Source organism: Barbus barbus (genome assembly GCF_936440315.1).
Source record: "Barbus barbus genome assembly, chromosome: 48".
Classification (NCBI taxonomy): Eukaryota; Metazoa; Chordata; class Actinopteri; order Cypriniformes; family Cyprinidae; genus Barbus; species Barbus barbus.
In genome coordinates this window covers 20,659,083-20,681,741 of record NC_136726.1, presented here as the reverse complement: position 1 = coordinate 20,681,741, position 22,659 = coordinate 20,659,083, and the positions used below count along the sequence as shown (strand labels likewise).

Genomic DNA, 22,659 nt, shown 5'->3' with positions numbered 1-22,659 from the left:
CTTGACAATACGTCATGACTTTTTTTTTTTTTTTTTTTTTTTTTTTTAATTCAAAGTAAGACTGTCTTTTGCTGTGAATAAGTTTTGTAGTTTGCCTGCGGTGACAAATCACACTGCATGCAGAGTAGACAGTTGTGTTCTTCATATAACGGCAACAATCTTTTTAGAACAGTTACCTTTTCTTCTTAGCTTTTGTAGATTTAGTATATTTTTAATGCTTTAATGGATGAATGAATGTGAAAAGCAAGTTTAGGATGCTAATACACTGAAATAAATGGGTATGGAAACAATTTTCACTCAGAAATTGCTAGTAAATTTCACAAATAATTACAAAGAAACAGAAGTAACATTGAATTTAACAACAGTCTTTAACTTTGAAGTAGACAGACTGAAATTGTTAAAAATACTCCATGAAACTTTTTTGTTTTTAAACTTCGAAAACTAATTTTTTGGAAAATCCAAGGAGTTCCTTAACAGAATCTTACCAGCAATTACTCAATTTCCTAATTTCTGCACTTTAAAGTATCCCATAACAGGGAACATTCTAATAACTTTGACGTTTTTTAAAGGTTATGTAAGTGTTATGACAAAACATTCATAATTTATGGAATGTTCTTATGATATTTAATATATGCTCTCTTAATGTGGAGATGAAACATTTTTAAAATGGGCATTTTAGAGAAATTTTCATTTAGAGAACATTCAAAAGTAACATTCTCATAATTTCAAAATGATGGAATGGAATGTTCCTCTAATCTTCACATAACCAAGAAGAAACATTCTTTAAACATAAAAATGCATTGATATAACATTTAAATGTAACGTTTCAAAAGATAGAATGGATTGTTCCTATAAAGTTCACATAACCAAGAAGAAACATTCTTCATACAGAAGAAAACATTTCAAATTTGAAATGTTGGTAACACTTTATTTTAGGGTCTCTTAACTAGTTGCTTTTTAGCATGCATATTACTAGAATATTAGCCATTTATTAGTAGTACTTAAGCACATATTAATGCCTTATTCTACATGAACTTATTCTACATCCCTAATCCTACCCAATACCTAAACTTAACAACTACCTTACTAACTATTAATAAGCTGCAAATTAGGAATTTATTGGGGGAAAATTAATAGTGAATAAATGTTCCTATTTCTAAAGTGTTACCGAAATGTTTAATGGGAATGTTAGCAAAACATTCACAGAACATATTTCTATTACCCTGGCTCATACAGATGACATTTAATAACAAACTATTCAGGTTTACAGACGTAGGTGTGAATCTCTTCCGTGTGGCATCAGCACTATGTTTGTATGATACTGAGAAAACTTTACATAGTCAAATGCTTATGTGTTTTGTTCTGAGGACAGCCTTTGTTTTTCACTTCGCTTAAGCTTCAGGTTTTGATGTAGCAGCTTTCAGATCATTGCAAAGGGACTCAGTGTCCCATAGTGTTTGTGTGACTCCAAATGGCCTGTTATATATAGTTTTCTATATAAGTCTCTGATTGGTCAAAGCGGGCGGTTTATTGTCTGGCTTAAGTGGTCTGTTGTAGTGTGTATTTGTCTAGTTCTTTCTCTTAGAGATGAATGGATAGGTAATGGACAGATTGCTTTCAATTGTAAAGCAACAATCAACAGTAGCTGACATTTATTGACACGAGATGATTGAAAAGTAAATTAAAGTTTATATTTGAAGTAAACCGTTGTTCATGTTTTCGTGTGTCTTTTGTGTGAACGACAGCGAGAACATTTGATGAGGCTCTTATCTGCTTTTTAAACACAGACCTCTCTGAATATCGACCGAATGGCAGTGTTAGCATCATTATCACAGCAAGTTTTACATTTCTGAGCAGTTTATCATGTAAAAACAAAGGTATTTTGCTTTAATTTGGTTTTGAGCAGGAACTAAAACATTGGAAAGTGAAGCTAAAATGAGCTTTATTGAAACACACTTCCCGTTTTATTGCTGTTCAAGTAAATGCTGTTCAATGTAAACATGCAACAGATCTTATGATTTTTGAAGGACGGACTGTTTTGAGTTACTTTTTAAGCATTTAGGCTCATAGCATCAGTTTTGTTTTCTCCAAACAATCCCAGTGATACCGGATATCATCCAGATTAAGGCCAATGTATAAAACACTGTGCTAAGAGATACACCATAGATTTTAAGCTCTGGATGTGCAACTAGAGAGGCACTGCAATAAAACCAGAGCATTGCAATCTGTCTCACAAACTCATTTACACACACTCGTTTGATTATCTAAACTAGGATATTCCATATAGACTTTTATTGATTTTATACTATATTAAGCTATACTATACATGCTACTAACTCAAACCCTTGATTGCAAAGAAAGCTGAGTTGTTTTTAAAAAATAAAGCAACCAGCTGCATTGAGATTTCTCAACTTCAATAGTTGTGCCAACTTATTTTTTGAAAGCTAGACGGCTTGTTTACTCACAAAATTTTAAATTGAGTCAACTTTCCTCAGCAAGTGTATTTTTAAGCATTTGTTGAAATTTAAATACCTTCTATTTTAACATATTAAAATAAGATATTTAATATTCAAGTCAACAAGCCAAATCAAAAGCACATCAAATCACAGTAATGGTGACTTAAAACTAAAATATAATCAAAAGCACTATATATAGGTGTTTTATAGATGCTAGATGCTTACAATTCTCCATGTTTTGACCAAACAAGCTAAATTAAAATGCCTTCAAGATTTAAAACACTTTTTAATAAAGATAAAGGTCTTAAATGCTTAAAAAGATAATTTTTAGACATTACTTTATGAATAATGTTTCCAAATAAAAACATTTCTGAATGTCCCCAAAGGGATTTTTGTGTGTGTCAGATTTAGCTCACATTTGGGGGCAATTTTAAGCATGGACATTCAATCTGACCAAATATGTATATTTTTGATGGAGAGCATCACAAACAAAGACTAGACTATGTCTGCGTTCAGAATCTAATGCTAGTGTACTTCTTTCTGTGCATTATATATATCAGCAGTATGTAGTATACCACAGTAAACATTACAAATAAGTTGCATGCTATTTTTGTCACTGTCACAGTTTAATTCAGAAAGTACATACATATGCATTTTTTTGCATTTCTTTTTAATCTTATTATCTGTTAAAATAATGCCTTCTGTCCATTTAATAGAGTCAAGGTGGTTATGATGAAAACTGCAGTTGATTTTGCTTTTAGGTTTAATCGTTGCAATAGAAATGGAAGGTTGGGCGCATTGCATTATGGGATACATAACCTTAGTGTGCTCTGTGTTACGGGGCTGACGAGACGTGAGACGTGCGGATCCATTTGCAAAGCTTTATTAAACAACATGGTCAAGACAGGCAAGGTCAATCAACAGCAGACAGGTCTATGTCACGAATCTGGTCCATGCTCTCCCTGTCAACCACCACTAGAGGTCACTAGAGGTCACCCGTCACCACAGTGACTTTTACACTCACAGCACATTGGACTCCATTTCCCACAATCCATTGCACAGATCACAGCTGTCACCATTCACACATCACGCACACCTGATCACCATTTTCCAATCACCACCACACACCATATAAGCCTGGGACTTGCTCTTGCTCGGGGCCGAGTATTGTTAGCGTATATCACTCCCCAAGCGATAGCAACTCTACAGAGCCATTATCCTAGTCCTAGTCTTGCCTTGTTTTCCTGCCGTGTCTGACCCTGCCCGTGTTTCCTGGATTAACCCTTCGCCTTGCCGTTTGGACTCTGTTTGCTCCCCGTTTGGATTATTGCTCTCGTCTCTGGATTATCTCTCTGCCTTGCCCCTTTGGATACTGTTCGCCGATCGTTGACCCACGCTTGCTCCACGGATTGCTCTGTCTTGCCCTTGCCATACCTGTTTGCCGATGTCTGACCCTGCCTGTTTCTGACCATGTTTCTTAATAAAGCTTTGCACATGGATCCGCACGTCTCACGTCTCGTCAGCCCCGTAACAGAATACTCGGCCACACAAGGATCCAGCGGCTTTTCAAGAGGACATTGGCCAGGTATGGACTGTGCACGACGGTTATTAACCCTCGAGCAGGGCTCGCGACCGCTCGAGGATTATATTCAGGAGTACTTAGACCTCGCCTATTTTTCTGATCTGCCGGACTACGCACTTATTGACTTTTTTTGTGAAGGCATTAATCAGCCGCTCCGGTCAAGGTTAATCCGCGAGGGTCCCCGTTCATCTCTCAGTCAATTTATGGACTATGCTTTACTGTGTGTGGGCTCCTCTTTTACTGTGGGTGTCGCGGAGGAACGCGACACCTCACTCACTCACAAAATGGCGGCAGCAACAGCACCCCTTCACGTCATGGCTGCCAAGCCAGAGTCTGCTCACGTCATGGCTGCCAAGCCAGAGTCTGCTCACGTCTCCGCTGCCAAGCCAGAGTCTGCTCACGTCTCCGCTGCCAAGCCAGAGTCTGCTCACGTCTCCGCTGTCAAGCCAGAGTCTGCTCACGTCTCTGCTGTCAAGCCAGAGTCTGCTCACGTCTCCGCTGTCAAGCCAGAGTCTGCTCACGTCTCCGCTGTCAAGCCAGAGTCTGCTCACGTCTCCGCTGTCAAGCCAGAGTCTGCTCACGTCTCCGCTGTCAAGCCAGAGTCACACCACGTCTCAGTGCTCCAGCCAGAGTCTGTCACACCCAAGGATTTAAGGTCAGTCCTTCAAGTTCCCTGTCTGATATCCAGTGTGATGGACCCACCACTGATGTCAGTGCGAGTAGCTGGCATTCCCAGGGCCTCAACCCTGTCTGTTACAGAGACTGTTCCCCTGACCTCAGTACTTCCCGTTATTGCGGTTGCCATTTTGAGTGTGTGGGCTGCACACTGTGCTCCTGAGGCCTCTCCTGTCCACGAGTCTGCTCCAGTGCCTCCAGAGGTGGCGGCTTCCGCTGCAGAACCTCCCGAAGTGGTGGCACCTACTCCTGAACTTCCTGTCTGCCCTGTCACGGCCACGGAGGCCGTTCCTGACCTCATGGTCTGCCCTGTCACGGCCATGGAGGCCGTTCCTGACGTCACTGTCTACCCTGTCACGGCCACGGAGGCCGTTCCTGACCTCATGGTCTGCCCTGTCATGGCCATGGAGGCCATTCCTGAACTTACGGTCTGCCCTGTCACGGCCACGGAGGCCGTTCTTGAACTCACTGTCTGCCCCGTCACGGCCATGGAGGCCGTTCCTGAACTCACTGTCTGCCCCGTCACGGCCACGGAGGCCGTCCCTGAACTCGCTGTTTGCCCTGTCATGGCCTCGGAGGCCGTTCCTGTACTCGCTGTCTGCCCTGTCACGGCCACGGAGGCTGTTCCTGAACTCACGGCCTACCCTGTCACGGCCACGGAGGTCGTCCCTGAACTCACTGTCTGTCCTGTCACGGCTAAAGAGGCCGTCTGTGAACCCTCGCCCTGTCCTGTCACGGCTAAAGAGGCCGTCTGTGAGCTCACGCCCTGTCCTGTCACGGCCAAGGAGGCCGTCTGTGAGCTCTCGCCCTGTCCTGTCACGGCTAAAGAGGCCGTCTGTGAGTGTAAAAGTCACTGTGGTGACGGGTGACCTCTAGTGACCTCTAGTGGTGGTTGACAGGGAGAGCATGGACCAGATTCGTGACACTCTGGATGTATACTGCACATTTTGGCAAATTTAGAAAGTCTTCTAGGTATCATGTGCAATCAGAAAAATGGCATATTTTACACAGCATCCTTACGGCATACTGTAGAAATAGTAGCATGGTATGACATTGAATCCAGTGTATGTGGATTTGAGGATCAAACGTCACTGAAATGAGTCATGATCATTTCATTCAGTTGTAATGGGAAAGACAGCCCTTGGCATCAGTCAGACTGTACCTCTAACACATCTTCCTCAAGGATTTTAAAAGCAGCTGGACTCCACAAACATGAGTTCAAAGCCCTTTTATGTTGATCCTCATCTCTGTCATACTGTTATGATTGAGTGTACGTGTTTAGTCTATAGTCCACATCCACTCAGCTGATGCTGTTCGTGTTGTTTATCATTAATTGAGGTCACTGTGTGAATTATACAATGACCTCTGACCTTTTGTTTAGGGTGGATTTAAAGCCTAATTATGTGTGTTAGAAAAAAAGATTTCTTTATGTAGGCGTTCCTCATATCAGTATTTCATATTATTGAACTTCAGCTAGAATGCCACTAACATGCAAATAAAGTTCTGCTTGTTTACAAAAAAATTATTTTACAGGCATATTGTTTCATTAGTGAGTTCAGTTATAAACACACACACGTAGAGGTTCTCCGGTGATCCAGAAAGACACATGCCCTCTCATCAGTTAAGTGCCGAGCCAGGGAGTTTATTTGTGTGTAAAGCCTCAGAGTGTGTAATTAATTAAGCGTCTGAAAAATGTCCGTGTCCTGAGGAGAGGCAGGTCTTGTTTCAGACTGGGCTGCCAGCCTGCTGTTGTCTGCTCCAGCATCTTTACGGGACAGCGGACAGCAGAGCAGATACAACCAAAACAACACTGCGGTTCATCACACCCCGGTACCGTAGTAAAACAGGCTTAGTGAGGCATTTGATACACTTCATAAGCTCAGATAGTGATGAAGACTGTCTGTGTAACAGGAAATGTTACAAAACCTTGTATAAAGGTGGCATGTATGTTTTTATACGTTCCTCGGAGTGTGCTTTTGATGGTATTAGTATTTCATGCAAGTTCTCACAATAACGTGAGAAAATGTACAACATTATTTTAACTGTTAAAGATTTTTTATAATTCCTAAATGTATCAGTTTTTAGTTTTGAGTAAGTCAAATAATGTGGATGGCAGTTTAAGTAGTTCCAACTCTAAATTCTGAGGCTATGAAGATGATGTAAATGCTGATAAATGTTATGCTAATGTTTAAAAAACGTTATTCCCAAATTATGAAAGCTGGATAGTTTAATGCTACTTTTATCAACATGGAGCGATTAGAAAATGCTTTTAACAAATATTAATGTCTAAAAAACAACTATACACATTTTTCTGCATGTTGATTAGTCAAGAATTATATAACACAAGACTGTAACATGTAACATGAAATGTTCCAAAATTTTGGGTTTTATAAAAATTTTGAATTGTATAAATGCAGTGTATGTTTTTAAATATTCCTAAAATGTTAATGGAACGCCATTTTGATGTTAATATTTAATTAAAGTTCTCCGTAATATGTGACCCTGGAGCACTAAACCAGTCATAAGTAGCACGGGTATATTTGTAGCAATAGCCAAAAATACATTGTATGGGTCAAAATGATCGATTATCTTTTATGCCAAAAATCATTAGGATATTAAGTAAAGAAAAGATCATGTTCCATGAATATATTTAGTAAATTTCCTACCAAAAATATATAAAAACGTAATTTTTGATTAGTGCTAAGAATTTCATTTGGACAATTTTAAAGGTGATTTTTTTTTTTTGCACCCTCAGATTCCAGATTTTCAAATAGTTGTATCTCGGACAAATATTGTCCTAGATTATATAAACCTCAATTTAAAAAAAATGACCCTTATGCCTGGTTTTGTGGTCCAAGAGTTTTGTCCCCACAAAAATGAATAATAATTCCTAAATGTGTTAGTTTTTAGTTTTGAATAAGTCAAATACTGTGGATGACAGGATGTATTTTAAAACAGCAGTTTTAGTTCCAATTCTAAATTCTGAGGCTTTAAAGCTGTATTAAAATGCTGCTAAACATTATGCTAACATTTAAATAACACGATTCTCAATAATTTAATGCTACTTTAATCAACATAGAGTGATTAGAAAATGCTTTTGGAAAATTAAGTTGATTGTTTGAAAACAAGTAATACATGCATATTGATTATTGAAGAGCTGAGCAAATTGCAGATAGGATGCAGACAGTCAGTTCATGCTCTGTTTGATGCATTTACGGTTCTTCAAAGGAGTCATGTGCCTCAAGAGTCACACAGAGATTAATTATTCACAGCGGCCAGGACAGAGAAAGAAAGAAACAATGGAAAGGCCTTTGAAAGAGAGAAGGGTGGAGGCGTGGAAAACAAAAATAGCATGATGATTAGCAAGACACAAAGTAAACTGACAAGTTAAAGAGGCAGTTAACAAGTCATTAGTGCATTACTGCAGAATTCAGGTCAGGCACACCCTGTTTATGGAGATATTACAGTGCAAAAATTATGATTGGTTTTACTGTAATTGCTGTGTTTCATGTTAATGATGTATTCTGTCTGTCTCTCTTTGTCACAGGTGGATGTCGTAAAACATGAATGCATTGGGGACCCCAAAAAAACCAAGCAAGTAAGTTTTAAACTCGATTCATACTCTTATACACTTTATATGAACGGAGTTACTTTTAACTATGCAGGCTTAACTTGTTGGTGTAGAATTTCATAATATGTGAGAAGACAGTTCATAACACAAGATGAATAGCTTTTATTGTCATTGCAAGCAGAGCAAACAACACAATTCTTAAGATGACTACAACATTTTGAAAAGATTCTCACTGATCAATTTAGTTAGGAATAGTTCAATCAAAAATGAAAATGATCTAACATTATACTCGCCCTTAAGGCCATTCAATATGTAGATGAGGTTCTTGATCTGAACAGATTTGGAGAAATGTAGCATTACACCAATAGATTCTCTGCAGTGAACGGGTGCCTATCTTCAGTGGAAAAAGTCATCTCGTCTGAATCAGAAGAGAAATATGCACACATCAAGCACTGTTTACATGCAAAAACAGACCAAATCAGCTCTAAATAAAATATATCTGTGGATTTTGATGTGAGACGGCAACAATAGTGGATGGAGTTTTTCACTGGAGGAAGCGTTATTATCGATTATGGACTGATATTTGGTCAGAAGTGATGGTTTGAAGTTAAAACGCCGTAATGATAATTTAGTTTCTTTGATAACTTTTCACTTCACAAGACGATTAAAAAATTCAAAAGAGAATTCAAAAGGACGGCGCACTTATGGTGCATTAGCTCAATGCATTTGTGTACTTTCAAATAGCATGTTTCTGGCATTATATGCATGTAAAATGAATGTAGCTTTTATTAAAGTTTAAGACCTACACACACTCAACCAAACATCCCCTAGTTAGTGATTTTTTGTGAGATTGTGTGTGTATATATTACAGTCTTAGTAACAGAGCAGCACTGTTTGGGAATGTTTGCCTTTCCTGCCCTGTTGGAAACAACCTGTCTCTGTGTGTCTCTCTCTCTCATACCCCCTTCCCTCACTCCCATATGCTCTCACAACCTGTAGATCTTTCTAATCAGTCTTGCTCAATCTGTGTCCAGTGTTCACATTAGACCAGGAGAGTGAGTGTGTGGCGTCTAGAGTATTTAAATCAAAACCAAGCTGTAAAATAATGAAGAGCAGACATCGTCCTCCACCCTCCTCATCCTCCTCTGCTCTTCTTTGCAGTGGGGTGGCCAGATCGGACAGCAAGATCAGTGCCAAAACCCTGTTTGGTAAGTAAACATCATATTTATTTGTGAATTAAAGGTACTGTGAGCTATTTCATCCTTTTTGCTTCGTTTATAAAATAAAATAAAATATTTGATGTAAGATAAAATAATTAATTTTATTTTAAATAATATTTTTTTTTATTTCAGCAAGGTGATTTTAGCCATTTTATTTTTATACATTTAATTGATTAAATGATTAGCCTTATTTATGAAACAAAATATACTTGTTTTTAAATAAAATAAAAATAAATAAAAATTATTTTAATTTAAATACAATAAAATATTTTTAATTTTTTTTATAAAGTAAATATAATATTAAATAATATAATATATATTTAATATATATATATATAATAATATATATTTATATTATATATATATATATTATATATTATTATATATATTATTATTATTATTTATATTAAATATATTTAATATATATTAATATAATAATATATATTTACTTTAAATAGCATGTTTCATGTTTTCATGAGCGTTATTTATTAAACAAAATACTCATTTAAATAAAATAAAATAAAATAGTTCACTTTAAATACAATAAAATAAATTATTTTACTTGAATTATATAAAATAGAATAGCTTACTGCACCTTTAACATGTTTTATACTCTTTATTAAGTTGGTAAAAAATTAGCTACAAATATTTATTTTTAAATTCAGTCCTTCGCTAATTTTTGCAGTGAAATCAATGCATCAATTCATGCAAGAACAGTTTTACAAATTTGTTCTGCTTGTATTAGGCCCAATGTATAGATGTAACATAGCTGTGTATGGATGTGGTTTATTTTTGTTGTTTATTTTCTATGGCTCTTCCCTCCTCTATGACATAACTTCCTGTTTCCTGTTTCCTTTGACATGACAGAGCGTCACTGTATGATATGTAAACGCGTTGGATGTACAGTAGGATATTTGCATGAACATCGCACACACTCTCGGTGCTCACAGGCCTTGCTGCGATTCAGCTAAACCATAACAATCAGACTTTTGCCTATCAAATGAGTGTGCCAGGATATTTCAGACTGACCTCACACTATTGAGGTCATGAGTGACAGAGAAATCACTTATTTTACTTCTGGTAATGTTATTTATTTATAGAATTATAGGCTTCAGTCGATGTAGGTCACATGTGGGGTGACCTTACATCTCCTTTTCCCAGACATATCCTGGCCTAAACTGGCAAAAATGTCTGAATTTGGGCTTTATTTTTTTTCTTATCGACAGTCTCTTTACAGTCCTCATACATTATTTGTATGTGTATTTGCATTTGACTGTTCTCTGTAGATCCTGCCTTCTTGCATGCCATGATTGGTTGATTATGTAAAATGCCTGCATGCTATTGGTCAAACTACTTTTCAGTCATTACCTTCAGTAAGTATGAAAGCAATAGGAAAACAAAGAAAACAACAACAGTAACTTAAGTCCATTTAGAAATCCTGGTCAGGGCATGTTTGTTTAGGAAAAAGAGGAACGTAAGGTCACCGTAATCACAGGTGTGTGTGTATATCAGCTATTTTACAAGGACTTCAAGCAGGATTTAACCAATCAGATCAGCCGTAGCTATCTGTTTTAGAACGAAAGGTTTAACATCATAGTTTACTTTAATTATGAACAATTAAAAAATTGTAATATCAAAATTATGGAAGCTTATTTTTGCCGAGTAAAAAAAATAATTAAAGAATTAAAGAAAAGATAATTGGACTTTTTTCACAATTCTGGCTTTTTTCTCGCAATTACAAGTTTACATTTAGCAATTCTGGCTTTTTTTAAAATTCTGAGATTACATATTGCATTTCTGTTTTTATTTTTGTTTCCGCCACAAAATAACAAATTAAAATTAAAGGTCATTGCACACTGAGTCCGAAATTTTCGTCCCAAATTTTCACACGTTAAAAATTAAATACGATCTCACGTTGTATCAATCCCGTTTGCACACTGTCTCCGAAAATTTCGTCCGTCAAAAAAAATTTGAATCAGGTTCGATTTTCTGCGTTTTCGCAGTTTTAGCATGTATTTTGATAGGAAAGGATGGGAAATACGAAAAAACTGAAAAAATGCATGCGAAAATTTCAGACTCAGTGTGCAATGACCTTAAGTCTGACTTTTTATCTTACAAATTGGACTTCTCATTCTTCTCAGCATTTATACCTGACAATTCGGCAATTTTTTCTCGCAATTGCAATTTTATATCTCACAATTTAGACATTTCTTCTCAAGAACTGCAGGTTTATCTCAGTTCTGACTTTTCTTCTCAGAATCATGAAATTATATCTCACAATTCAAACTTTTTTCTCACAATTGCAAATTTCTACCTCACAATTTAGACATTTCTTCTCAGAATCATGAATTTCTCCCTCACAATTCAGGGTTTTTTTGTCTCACAACTGTAATTTTATATTCACAATTCAGACATTTCTTCTCAGAACTGCAGGTTTATATATATATTTCAGACTTTCCTTCTTAAAATTGCAAATTTCTACCTCACAAATCACACTTTTCTCAGAATTATGAATTTATTTCTCACAATTCAAACCTTTCTTCTCAGAATTATGAATTTATATTTCATAAATTCATAATTTTTCTCAGAATTTTATCTCAAAATTGTGAGAAAGAAAGCCTAAATTAAGATTAAAAAGTCACAATTACCTTTTTTATTTTATCCCTTGTTGGAAACAAGCTCCCATACTAAATAACTTTTTTTCCCCACTATATAAAGAATCTTTTGTGCAATAAAAAGGTTATATGGATGTTAAAGGTTCTTTATGGAACCACTGATGCAAAGAACCTTTATTTTTTTTAAGCATATGGAGCAGATATCTATGCTTCTATAGTCATGAATGGACTTAGTGCGAATAGTGGAGACATGAGAACTGAATTTGAATAATGCTAACTTTAAATGAATGCATAGAGCAGGGTGTTTGTCATACGCCTGCTGTCATGACAACTAGGTGTGTGTATATGTGTGTCTCTGGGGGTGTGCGTCTTGTCCTAAATATACACACAGTCTGCCTCTGTGCCCAGCCGGGTGTGTCTGGAAAAAGGGGGCGTGTGCTCAACCCAGTCTGACATGTACATAAAGGAGGCTTTTGAGCTTTAGAGTAAACGAGAATGAAAGTAAGAGAGGGCAACATGCAGAAGACAAGAGAGATCCTCTCTGCTTCCTCCTTTTTAAATGCAATATTTATAATTTACCAGAAACTCAAAATCGTAAAGAACCTTGGTTGATGGCTTATTGTAATGCGGTCGAGAGAGAAACAGTGACAGTGTTTTGACAGCTGACTGATGGGTTTTGGAAGGTGTTCACCTACTGTAGAGTAATACTAGCTCAAGACGAACATGTCCAGTTCATATTTCAACCCAAACTCATGAGAACATAATAAGAACTTATATTTTGCTTAAAGAAAACAAAGCCTATTTTAGATTTAAAAAATAATTTTAATGACACAAGCACATTTGCAACCAAATTTTCAAAATCTCATTACTGTAATGCAATTGGATTTTTTTTTTTTTTTTAATAAATAAATAAACTAACAATCAAACAAACAAACATATTAAATAATATATCATTATTTTAGCATTACAGTATTGAGATTAAAAATATTTTGCATTGATTTTTGGAAAAATAACGTTTCATAACAATGCAAAATATTTTAATATAATTTTTAATTTAAATATATATATTTTTATTTTATGGCTATTCCAAAAAAAATTAAATAAATAAAAAAATGGAAAAAGTGAAATAAAATTCTCATTACTTCCATGCAGTTGGATGTTTTCTTTTTAAATAATTCTCATGATTATAAGAGGATTCTCAGTAATACTTTTAAGTTTTTTCCCATATGGGGTTGTAAATTAATTAAAAAAAAAATCATCAGAATGAATAAATAAATAATATAGGGTAAATAATACATTTTATTTGCATAAATTATTATAAATGTTTTGCACTACAGTAATGAGAATAAAAATATTTTGCATTGATTAAAAAAAAAAAGTAGCATAGAAAAGTCACAATCAAAATTGTTTAATAAACCTAATTTTCCTTATGCAAATCATCATTTATTATGTCTTTAGAAATTGGGATGAAATATGACATGGGTATTTTCTTTATAGGCTTCGTGCAATTCACCCGTGTGTTTATGTGTGTGTACATTTATGCTCCTGAGTCTTACATCACAGACACAAAATGTTTTTATGTTTTTGTGTTCTGCACTCTGGCAATGACCCATGGGATGGTACACAGTCCTGCCAAGGGAACACAAATGAACACATGCAGAGTCAAACCTGATGCTCTTGCAAAGTTTCACATTTCTGTTTGCTCATACACACTGAGCCATGCCTTTAAATCTGTTCCTGTGGTTTGGTTTTATTGTGTCGTGTACTCGGTTTAAATCTCACTTCCCATCAGCCTTCTGCAAACCAGTCCATGCAAAAAAATAAATAAAAAAAAATAAAAAATCAGCAGGGTCATGCTCACAAAGAGGCCATGCAAATGAGGTGGAACGCTTCAAACCCCACACACTTATCACATCATCACAGATAAATGAGTGAAAGACATTGTCTGTTAAGCTTGACTGGCTCGGGACAGCATTATGAGTGCTGGACTCCTGTAAACGGTAATGTAATATGTTGAATCTAGTCTTCTTTTTATGGAGGCCTGTTTCCCTGATGGGATAAAAAAAATTATTAAAAGGTAATTGTGATTTGTTTTTTTACTCACAATATGGATTTTTTCCCTCGCAATTCTGAAAAAAAGTCACAATGTTAACTTACAATAGCAGGATATAAACTTGCAATTTTGAGAAGGAAAGTTGGAATTCTGAGATTACAAAAACAAAACAGAATTGTAAGATGTAAACTCAGAATTGTGAGGAAAAGAAGTCAAAATTGCAAGATGAGGAAAGGTCCTCGAGCCGGGATTCAAACTTGGGACGCGCGCAATGCAATGGAATTATATGTCAGCGCTCTGCTCACTAGGCCGACACAAGACATAAATTTAGAATTCCGGGATATAAACTTAGAATTGTGAGATGTAAATTAGAATTGTGAGATGTTAATTTAGAATTGTGAGTTGTAAATTAAGAATTATGTGATATAAACTTAAAATGGTGAGATATAAAAAGAATTGTGTGATATAAACTGTGATATAAAAGGTCAGAATTCTGAGTTTATAACTCGCAACTTTTTTCGCAGAATTGCAAGAATTGCAATTACCAACTTCTTATTTTTTATCCCGTGGCAGAAAATGGCTTCTATAGCTTTCCTCTTCTTCTCTCATTTGCTTTCACCTTCTGTCCATTTTCTGATGGTCAGAATCTGTGCTGGTGATGGTTAGAGGTCACTCTTGCCATACGACAAATTTCCATACAGTAGCAACCACCCAAAGCACCCTAGCAACCGCGTAGTAATGCAACACCCCTGTGGTTTAATATATATACTGTTGACTGTGCTTGTTAGAATGGTGCTTTGAAACTGTAAGTGCAGAGGATGCTGTGTGTGTTTGTTGCGGCCCGAGTGGAACAGATGGTGTTCCCTGAATTGTTTCCAGACACTGTAGCCGTTTGGCATGGCAGCATCACGACAGGTGACGCGGCTTGTACCTGCAGAGAGGATTGAGACAGGTTCTGTCTTGAACAGTTCGTGTAGATCGTTGCTGTTTGTGACATGAGACCATATTTGCAACTTATTTTACCTCTGTGATGTAGTTATGAATGAAGAAGAATATGTAGCTATTAAAAATGTTGTCAGGACTATCAGGAATGGGGGAAAATATCTTTATATGACAGATGGTTGAAAAAATAGGTTGACGTTTGAAAAACTTTAAATATATGCTATATTATTATTATTATTTTTTTTATTTACGTTACAGTGAAGACATTTGTAAAGTTACAAAACTTTCTATTTGTCAAAGAACCCCCCCCAAAAAATACCATGATTTCTATAAGCATATTAAGCATCATAACTGTTTGATTATGATAATAAATGTTTTGAGCAGCAAATCAGTATATTAGAATGATTTCTGAAGGATCATGTGACACTGAAGACTGGAGTAATGATGCTGGAAATTCAGCTTTAATCACAGGAATAAATTACATTTTAACATATTATTTAAAATTTTAATAATATTTCATCAAATAAATGCAACCTTGGTGAGTAAAGAGACTTCTTTCAAATTAAAAAAAAATTTTTTTTACCGTCCCTATTTATTTATTGGAGTTGAAAACAGTAATTACAATATTTCTCTCAATGAAAAAAATAAAATAAATAAATAAGACCGTATTGTAATAAAAACAGTTATTAAAGTGTTTCAAACTGTTGTTTATTGACCTTCATCATGTCGTTTCAAACAAAAGAGGATATTTTGAAATATGTCTATGCAATAAAATTGAAGTTGTTTGGACCCCGATGTTCTTCAGAACATCTTCTTTTTGTGTTCCACAGAAGAACAAATGTCAAACAGAGAAAGACAGTTGTGCATTTAGTGAAAGAGAGACAGGTGAGAGACAGGCAGAGGTGAGAGATGCTGAGTGACAGAGAGGTGAGACAGATTGCGTTACTGGACCTCCAGCAGTCACATTAGGACAGCGCTTGCCTGACTGTGTGTGTGTGTGTGTGCGAGAGCAAATATACTTGTTTGAGGGTCAAAGGCTTCTGCTCAGTTTCAGATTTTCTGCCGAAGGCCATCTTTTATTCTTGTTTAAACTGAAGTTTGTGTGTTGTAAAGTGCCATCAGGTTGGAAAGTGTAAATACTATGAGAAGAAGAAATGTGCTTCTGTCATACTTTCAGTCAGACCTAAAATCTACAAGAAATAACTTTACACTGCAATAAATAAATAAAAATAACATATAAATAAATAAATAAAATAAAATCTTAGTATTTTTGTTTTTCAGTAAAACATCTAAACATTCTTAAATCAATATATATTTACTAAAAAAAATTTATTTTCAGAAAAACAAGACTTATTAAAATGAAGAAATGTGCTCAGTATTTTTTTTCCCCTTCAGTGAAACATCTAGATACATTTACTTGTGAAGCAACAATGTTTCAGAAAACAATGCTTTATATCTTATCAAAATTACGTGACTTTATGCTTAAAACTATGCCTACAACCCTTTCAATTACATTTATTTTTCTTACCCCATTGGCAGATTTTTATAAGCATAGTATAAACTCAAAACGTAATTTTTATAAATTTTCCAGAAACAAGAATTAATACCTGAAGTCATTTTGCATCTGAAGTAAGAATTATTTAGTAAAAATATTTTTTGCAATGTTTTCCTTAGAGAAAATTGTGTATTTTAATACCGGCCCTCCATATTGAGATCTCCAGATTTGATGTCAGACTTTGATATCAGAGCCCAGTTTGAGACACTTTTGAGATCTTTTCTAAATTGCTGGGATCTTTTTCTCAAGTTAAAAATAAGAAGACAAAACCTCCATGTTCTCTTATTGCTGTCTAGGAGATACAAATGAGATAATAAAGAGATGACATTGGTGGTTCATCTGAGCATGAATTTAATTGCTAGTGTTAAATTAGCACGACAGTTATCAAAGACTCAGAATGGTGAGAGGCCGGAGTTCGTCCCGTGTGATGTTTAGATCTCCCTCGCTGTGAGCTGTCGACAAGCTGCGAAGCGTTTGGAGTAAATGTCAGACATGAATAACACATGCACTCGGCTCGACTTTCACAAAGACGCCGAGGTCCAAACTGTTAGGACTCTCTCCATCCAGCAGGAAGAGAAGGAAGAGTGTGAAGACGACTTCCTGGAGAGACGGAGAGAGAGATACGGGGAGGATGTGCTGGAGGAGGGGTGTGAAAGAATGTACCTCTGATATGTGATCCCGTAAAGCTGCTGATAAGAACATGTGCTCATTTAGAGGTAATGATTAGCTGTGGTCACTTAACCCCAGAGATCCACACAAGGCGATGACCCGCTATCTCTATCTCTCAATTCAGTTTCAGTTTAATGTTCTTCACTGGCATGACAAAATGTGTTGGTTTTGCTTAGCTGTGTATATTTGTGCAATAATGGTATGTAATTTCGTGCAAATATATTATGTATATTATAGTGAACATCAAATCAAATAATACCATGTATAGTACTGTATACACTTCAGTTTGAAAGTTTGGGGTTTGTAAGATTTAATTTTTTGAAAGAAATAATAGTTTTATTTAACAAAGATGCATTAAATAGTTTGAAAGTGACAGTACAAAAAATATATATATATATTTCAAATAAATGCTGTTCTTTTGAACTTTCTATTCATCAAAGGATCCTGAAAAAAAATTTATCACGAAAATATTAAACAGCACAATTGTTTTCAAGATTTATAATAATCAAAAATCAGCATATTAGAATGATTTCTGAAGGATCATGTGACACTGAAGACTGGAGTAATGATGCTGGAAATTCAGCTTTGATCACAAAAATAAATTACATTTTAAGATATTTTACAATAGAAAACAGTTATTTTATGTTGGAATAATATTTCACAACATAACTGTTTTTACTGTGTTTTTGATCAAATAAATGCAGCCTTGGTGAGCAGATGTCATTAAAAACATCTCAAATCTCAATACCCCCAAACTAAATAAAATGAAATCAACAATAAGATAAAATACAATTATATTACATAATATATTCACAAATGTAATTGAGATATTAAATTATAATAACAATTAAATAATATTGTTAAATTATTACTATATATATATATTCATATGTGTGTTTGTGTGTGAGTAATAGTAATATTGTACATAAGCATCTTCTTTCCATCATTTCATATCCATTCCACCATATTTCTAGAATCACATTTGATTGACAAAGCCATTATGACAACCCTCAAAAACATTCAGTCACCATGACAACATGCCACCCGTCCATATGTAACTATTATATACCTAACTTTGCTATCAGCATTCTTACAGCGAGCCATAACTACACCGCAAAAGAACATCGTAAACATAGTTTGACTCTAAAACATGTTTTTAAAGAGAGAATCTCCTTTGATTCTGCTCTTTAACCTTGAATTACACTTAATATGTCCATTAAAAGCCTTTTAAACCTTAACAGAGCCATATACTGCAGTCATCAAGTGTTTGCCTAAGAGAGACAGCTGATGTTTTTCCTCGCAAAAAGACTCTAGAGGTCAGACGAGATCTCAAGAACGGCTCAGATTTCCCAAAGTTTGCAATCAAAACTCTCCTGAACCTAAAAGAGCAACTAAAATATAGGTTCTGGTTGATCCAAGCTAAAGCAAAAGTGAAGTCGGGTGTTTTGTAAAACACGCAACGCTGAGCTGATTTTTAGGACTGCTGTAAAACAAACAATGATATGATATTGAAGCCATAGATGGAGGGAGGAAGGTGTTGCACGGTTTGACCTTTGACCTCGAATAAAAGAGGCAGGTGAAACACGATTCCCAGCCTGTCAGAACATTTCCTGTTTGTTAGTCCGTCGGTTCGGAGCATTACTGCTGGAATCCTTCAGATTTGTCAAACCATGGAGATGTTTAACGCAGATTTGTAGACAGGAAGTTAAATTTGAATTCATTGCTTTGAAAGGTAGGCATGAGACTTTTTATTTATGAGTTTAAGGTTTTTTAAAATAATGATCTCGTTTTGACTCATTGTATTGTTAACTGTATTGTTGTGTCTTGGTGTCTCATGTTCATAATGCAAATGCTGACTGGTGTTTTATCAGTTTTTCTGTTCATGTTCATGAAACGTCTCGCTTAAGTGATCTAGACGGTCCAAAATGTGGCACTATCCAGGTTAGTTTGAGTTTTGTCTGAACATTAAACTTGAGTATTTATATCCGTTGCTTAAATAGCTCTCAAAAATGACTTTTTCATATGAGGAAACAGTCGAAACACAGATAGTGTCTTTCCTCTAGCAAGTCTGTGAATATTGTCTCATATGTCCATGTTTGTGTTTCTATTTCTTTCAGAGCAACGAAAGAAGTACTCAAACTCGAACGTCATCATGCAAGAGACGTCGCAATACCATGTGCAGGTGATTCTTTTAATTCTGTTTCTTTCTTCTAAGCTTGTTGTTTAGCTTAACCTCGCCACCGAGAGGTTGGTTTAATATTTAACGTGATTCAACTGATGACTTGATATCGTAATAAAGCATTCAGGTCACTTGATCACTGCAGAGATTTGTCAGGGCAGAATTAACCTCCGTCTGAGCAGATAACGCAATCTGTGTTCTGAAATCCACATTATACAACAGCTAGTTCCAGTCCTCGATTCAATTGGCTGAAATGCAGTGGTGTCTATTATGCAACGCAACCTGAAATAACCCCAGCAGAACAGGCGAATTAGCCATGCACGATTACTTCATCATTGCACTAATCAAATGCCACCTTGATCCAGGCCTGACTCAAGACGTTCTGTTGAACTTTGTTCTGATCTGGACGCATTATTTTCCTTCGTCTATTTTTCCTCTCTTTCACCCTTTACTTGTTGTAAAGACTATATTGTGTCTCTTATCTCTTTTTCTCTCTCTCTCAAACATGCATAAAGTTGATAAACGCCCATGCCGGCCAAAGTCATATCAAGTCTTGAATGCTTCTACACTCTTGTGGAGCATCATGCCACACTAAACTGAGTTTAGGCATGTAGGACTTTTTAAAAAACAGATTGAGAGTATTTCTTTTTTTATTGCCCAGATCATTTACTTTTTTTAATTAATTTTATTTTTCGTTTCATAATTAATGTGAATATTATTCAGAGAATTGACCGAAGAAGCTAAAAGATCTGTAGAAAATTTTTTTTTTGTAGAACTTACTCCCAAGATGCTGAGGTTTGCTGTGTTACTTTTAGGGTAGTTCTAGGTGGTTGCTAGGGTGTTATGTGGTTTTAAGTGCACTCCTTGGTGGTTGCTAGGGTGTTTAGGTAGTTTAACGGCAATTCTAGGTGGTTGCTAGGGTGTTTGAGTCATTGCTAGGGAGTTTAAGAAAATTTATAAGAAAATTATATATATATATTATATCTAGGGTGTTTGGGTTGCTAGGTTATTTAAGTAGTTTTAAGACAATTCTATGTGGTTGCTATGGTGTTTGAGTGGTTTAATGGCAAATCTACGTTGTTACTAGGGTACATGAGTGGTTTTAGGCCAATTCTATGTGGTTTCTATGGTGTTTAAGTGGTTTTAGGACAATTATAGATGGTTTCTAGTGTGTTTAGGTGATTTTAGGGCATTCCGATATGGTTTATATGGTGTTTGAGTGGTTTTAGGCCAATTCTAGGTGGTTGCTAGGGTGTTTGGGTGATTTTAGGGCATTTCTATATGGTTTCTATAGTGTATGAGTCGTTTTAGGCCAATTCTAGGTGGGTTCTATGGTGTTTAAGTGGTTTTAGGACAATTATAGATGGTTGCTATGGTGTTTGGGTGATTTTAGGGCATTTCTATATGGTTTCTATAGTGTTTGAGTCGTTTTAGGCCAATTCTAGGTGGTTTCTATGGTGTTTAAGTGGCTTTAGGACAATTATAGATGGTTTCTAGTGTGTTTGGGTGATTTTAGGGCATTCCTATATGGTTTCTATGGTGTTTGAGTGGTTTTAGGCCAATTCTAGGTGGTTTCTAGTGTATTTGGGTGATTTTAGGGCATTTCTATATGGTTTCTATAGTGTTTGAGTGGTTTTAGGCCAATTCTAGGTGGTTGCTAGGGTATTTGGGTGATTTTAGGGCATTTCTATATGGTTTCTATGGTGTTTGAGTGGTTTTAGGCCAATTCTAGGTGGTTTCTAGGGTATTTGGGTGATTTTAGGGCATTCCTATATGGTTTCTATGGTGTTTGAGTGGTTTTAGGCCAATTCTAGGTGGTTGCTAGGGTATTTGGGTGATTTTAGGGCATTTCTATATGGTTTCTATAGTGTTTGAGTCGTTTTAGGCCAATTCTAGGTGGTTTCTATGGTGTTTAAGTGGTTTTAGGACAATTATAGATGGTTGCTATGGTGTTTGGGTGATTTTAGGGCATTCCTATATGGTTTCTATAGTGTTTGAGTCGTTTTAGGCCAATTCTAGGTGGTTTCTAGGTATGGGTTGTTGATAAGGTGTTTGAAGGGTTTTAGGACATTTCTAGGTGGTTGCTAGGGTATTTGGGTGGTTGATAGGGTCATTGCTAGTTGGTTTCTAGGGTGTGTGAGTGTTTTTTTGGGTGGTTCTTAATAAAAATAAGTTTTCCTGCTAAACCTAAAACCCACTAAAGAACCTTGTATGTATTTTGTATACTGGTGTGTTTTGAAGTCGGTCACCTCAAACAAACAATCTGAAGTGACTGACAGCAGCTCTTGTTGAGGTTACCTAAACAGCTTCATGGAAACCACTGACCTGGTGTACTCTCTCGTAAACGGCTGTATATGTGCAAACATCTCGACAAACATCTCAAAGTTAAACTTTATTTTTGTGCAGTTGAAAGTTGGTTGGACTACATCCTGTTGAAGTCTTTCGACTTTCCGGGTTGAGTCTGATCAAGACGTGTCAAACATGTTTGTGTTGCATTGTCTGGTTAATCCACGGCAGCCATGCTGAGATCTCCTTCCCTTATATAACTAGTGACAAGACTTAATCTGATTATGAATCATGCATGATGCTTTGAATAATTTGTTCTCTTTGATGGGATCACTGTTTGTCACATAGTATTGTGACACATAAACGCACACCCACCGACAAACACACACACACAGAGGTGTGGTTAAAGTGCTGAAGTAGATATAAAAATATTATAAGGAGGTGAGTGCTAACATTACGCACTTAGTCAAAATAACAATTCCTTTAAGAGCAACACCCAATGACATTCAGAAAGAGAACATATGTAGGTTTATTTTAGACCATTGGGACATTCACCTGACTATCTTCTACTGAAAATCACTAATAAGATATCTTTAATATTGCAGCCTTTTATTCCTAGAATGCAATGGAATAAAATGGAGAGAAACTCAAATCTGTTTAGTTTTTGTAGTCAGCACCGGAAATAACCCCCACGTGAAATCCAGTGTTCACAAACTCAATCCAAACCATGATTAAAATCAGATTTTTGGAGTCTAAATAGTCATTTGGGATGCAACATATATTTAAAAGTGTGCCATATTATCTGGAACTGTTTAAATGCACTCATTTTTGCTTTCTCTTTCCACATGTAGTGAAT

The 22,659-nt window shown here is 35.9% G+C and overlaps 1 protein-coding gene across 3 annotated transcripts in view; it reads left to right on the top strand.

Moving 5' to 3' along the window:
- eps8l2 (EPS8 signaling adaptor L2) overlaps positions 1 to 22,659 on the top strand; it is a 41,882-nt gene that overhangs the window by 6,640 nt on the left and 12,583 nt on the right. Inside the window, exons 2-4 of one of the 3 annotated variants that reach the window (XM_079412129.1) lie at positions 8,261 to 8,311; positions 9,446 to 9,492; positions 19,456 to 19,520. In XM_079412129.1, the coding sequence (XP_079268255.1) occupies positions 8,277 to 8,311; positions 9,446 to 9,492; positions 19,456 to 19,520 (147 nt within the window). In that variant the 5' untranslated portion in view covers positions 8,261 to 8,276. Of the gene's footprint in view, positions 1 to 8,260; positions 8,312 to 9,350; positions 9,493 to 18,948; positions 19,071 to 19,209; positions 19,280 to 19,455; positions 19,521 to 22,659 lie in introns of those variants that run through there. The other 2 variants (XM_079412130.1, XM_079412128.1) reach the window with 2 other exon arrangements.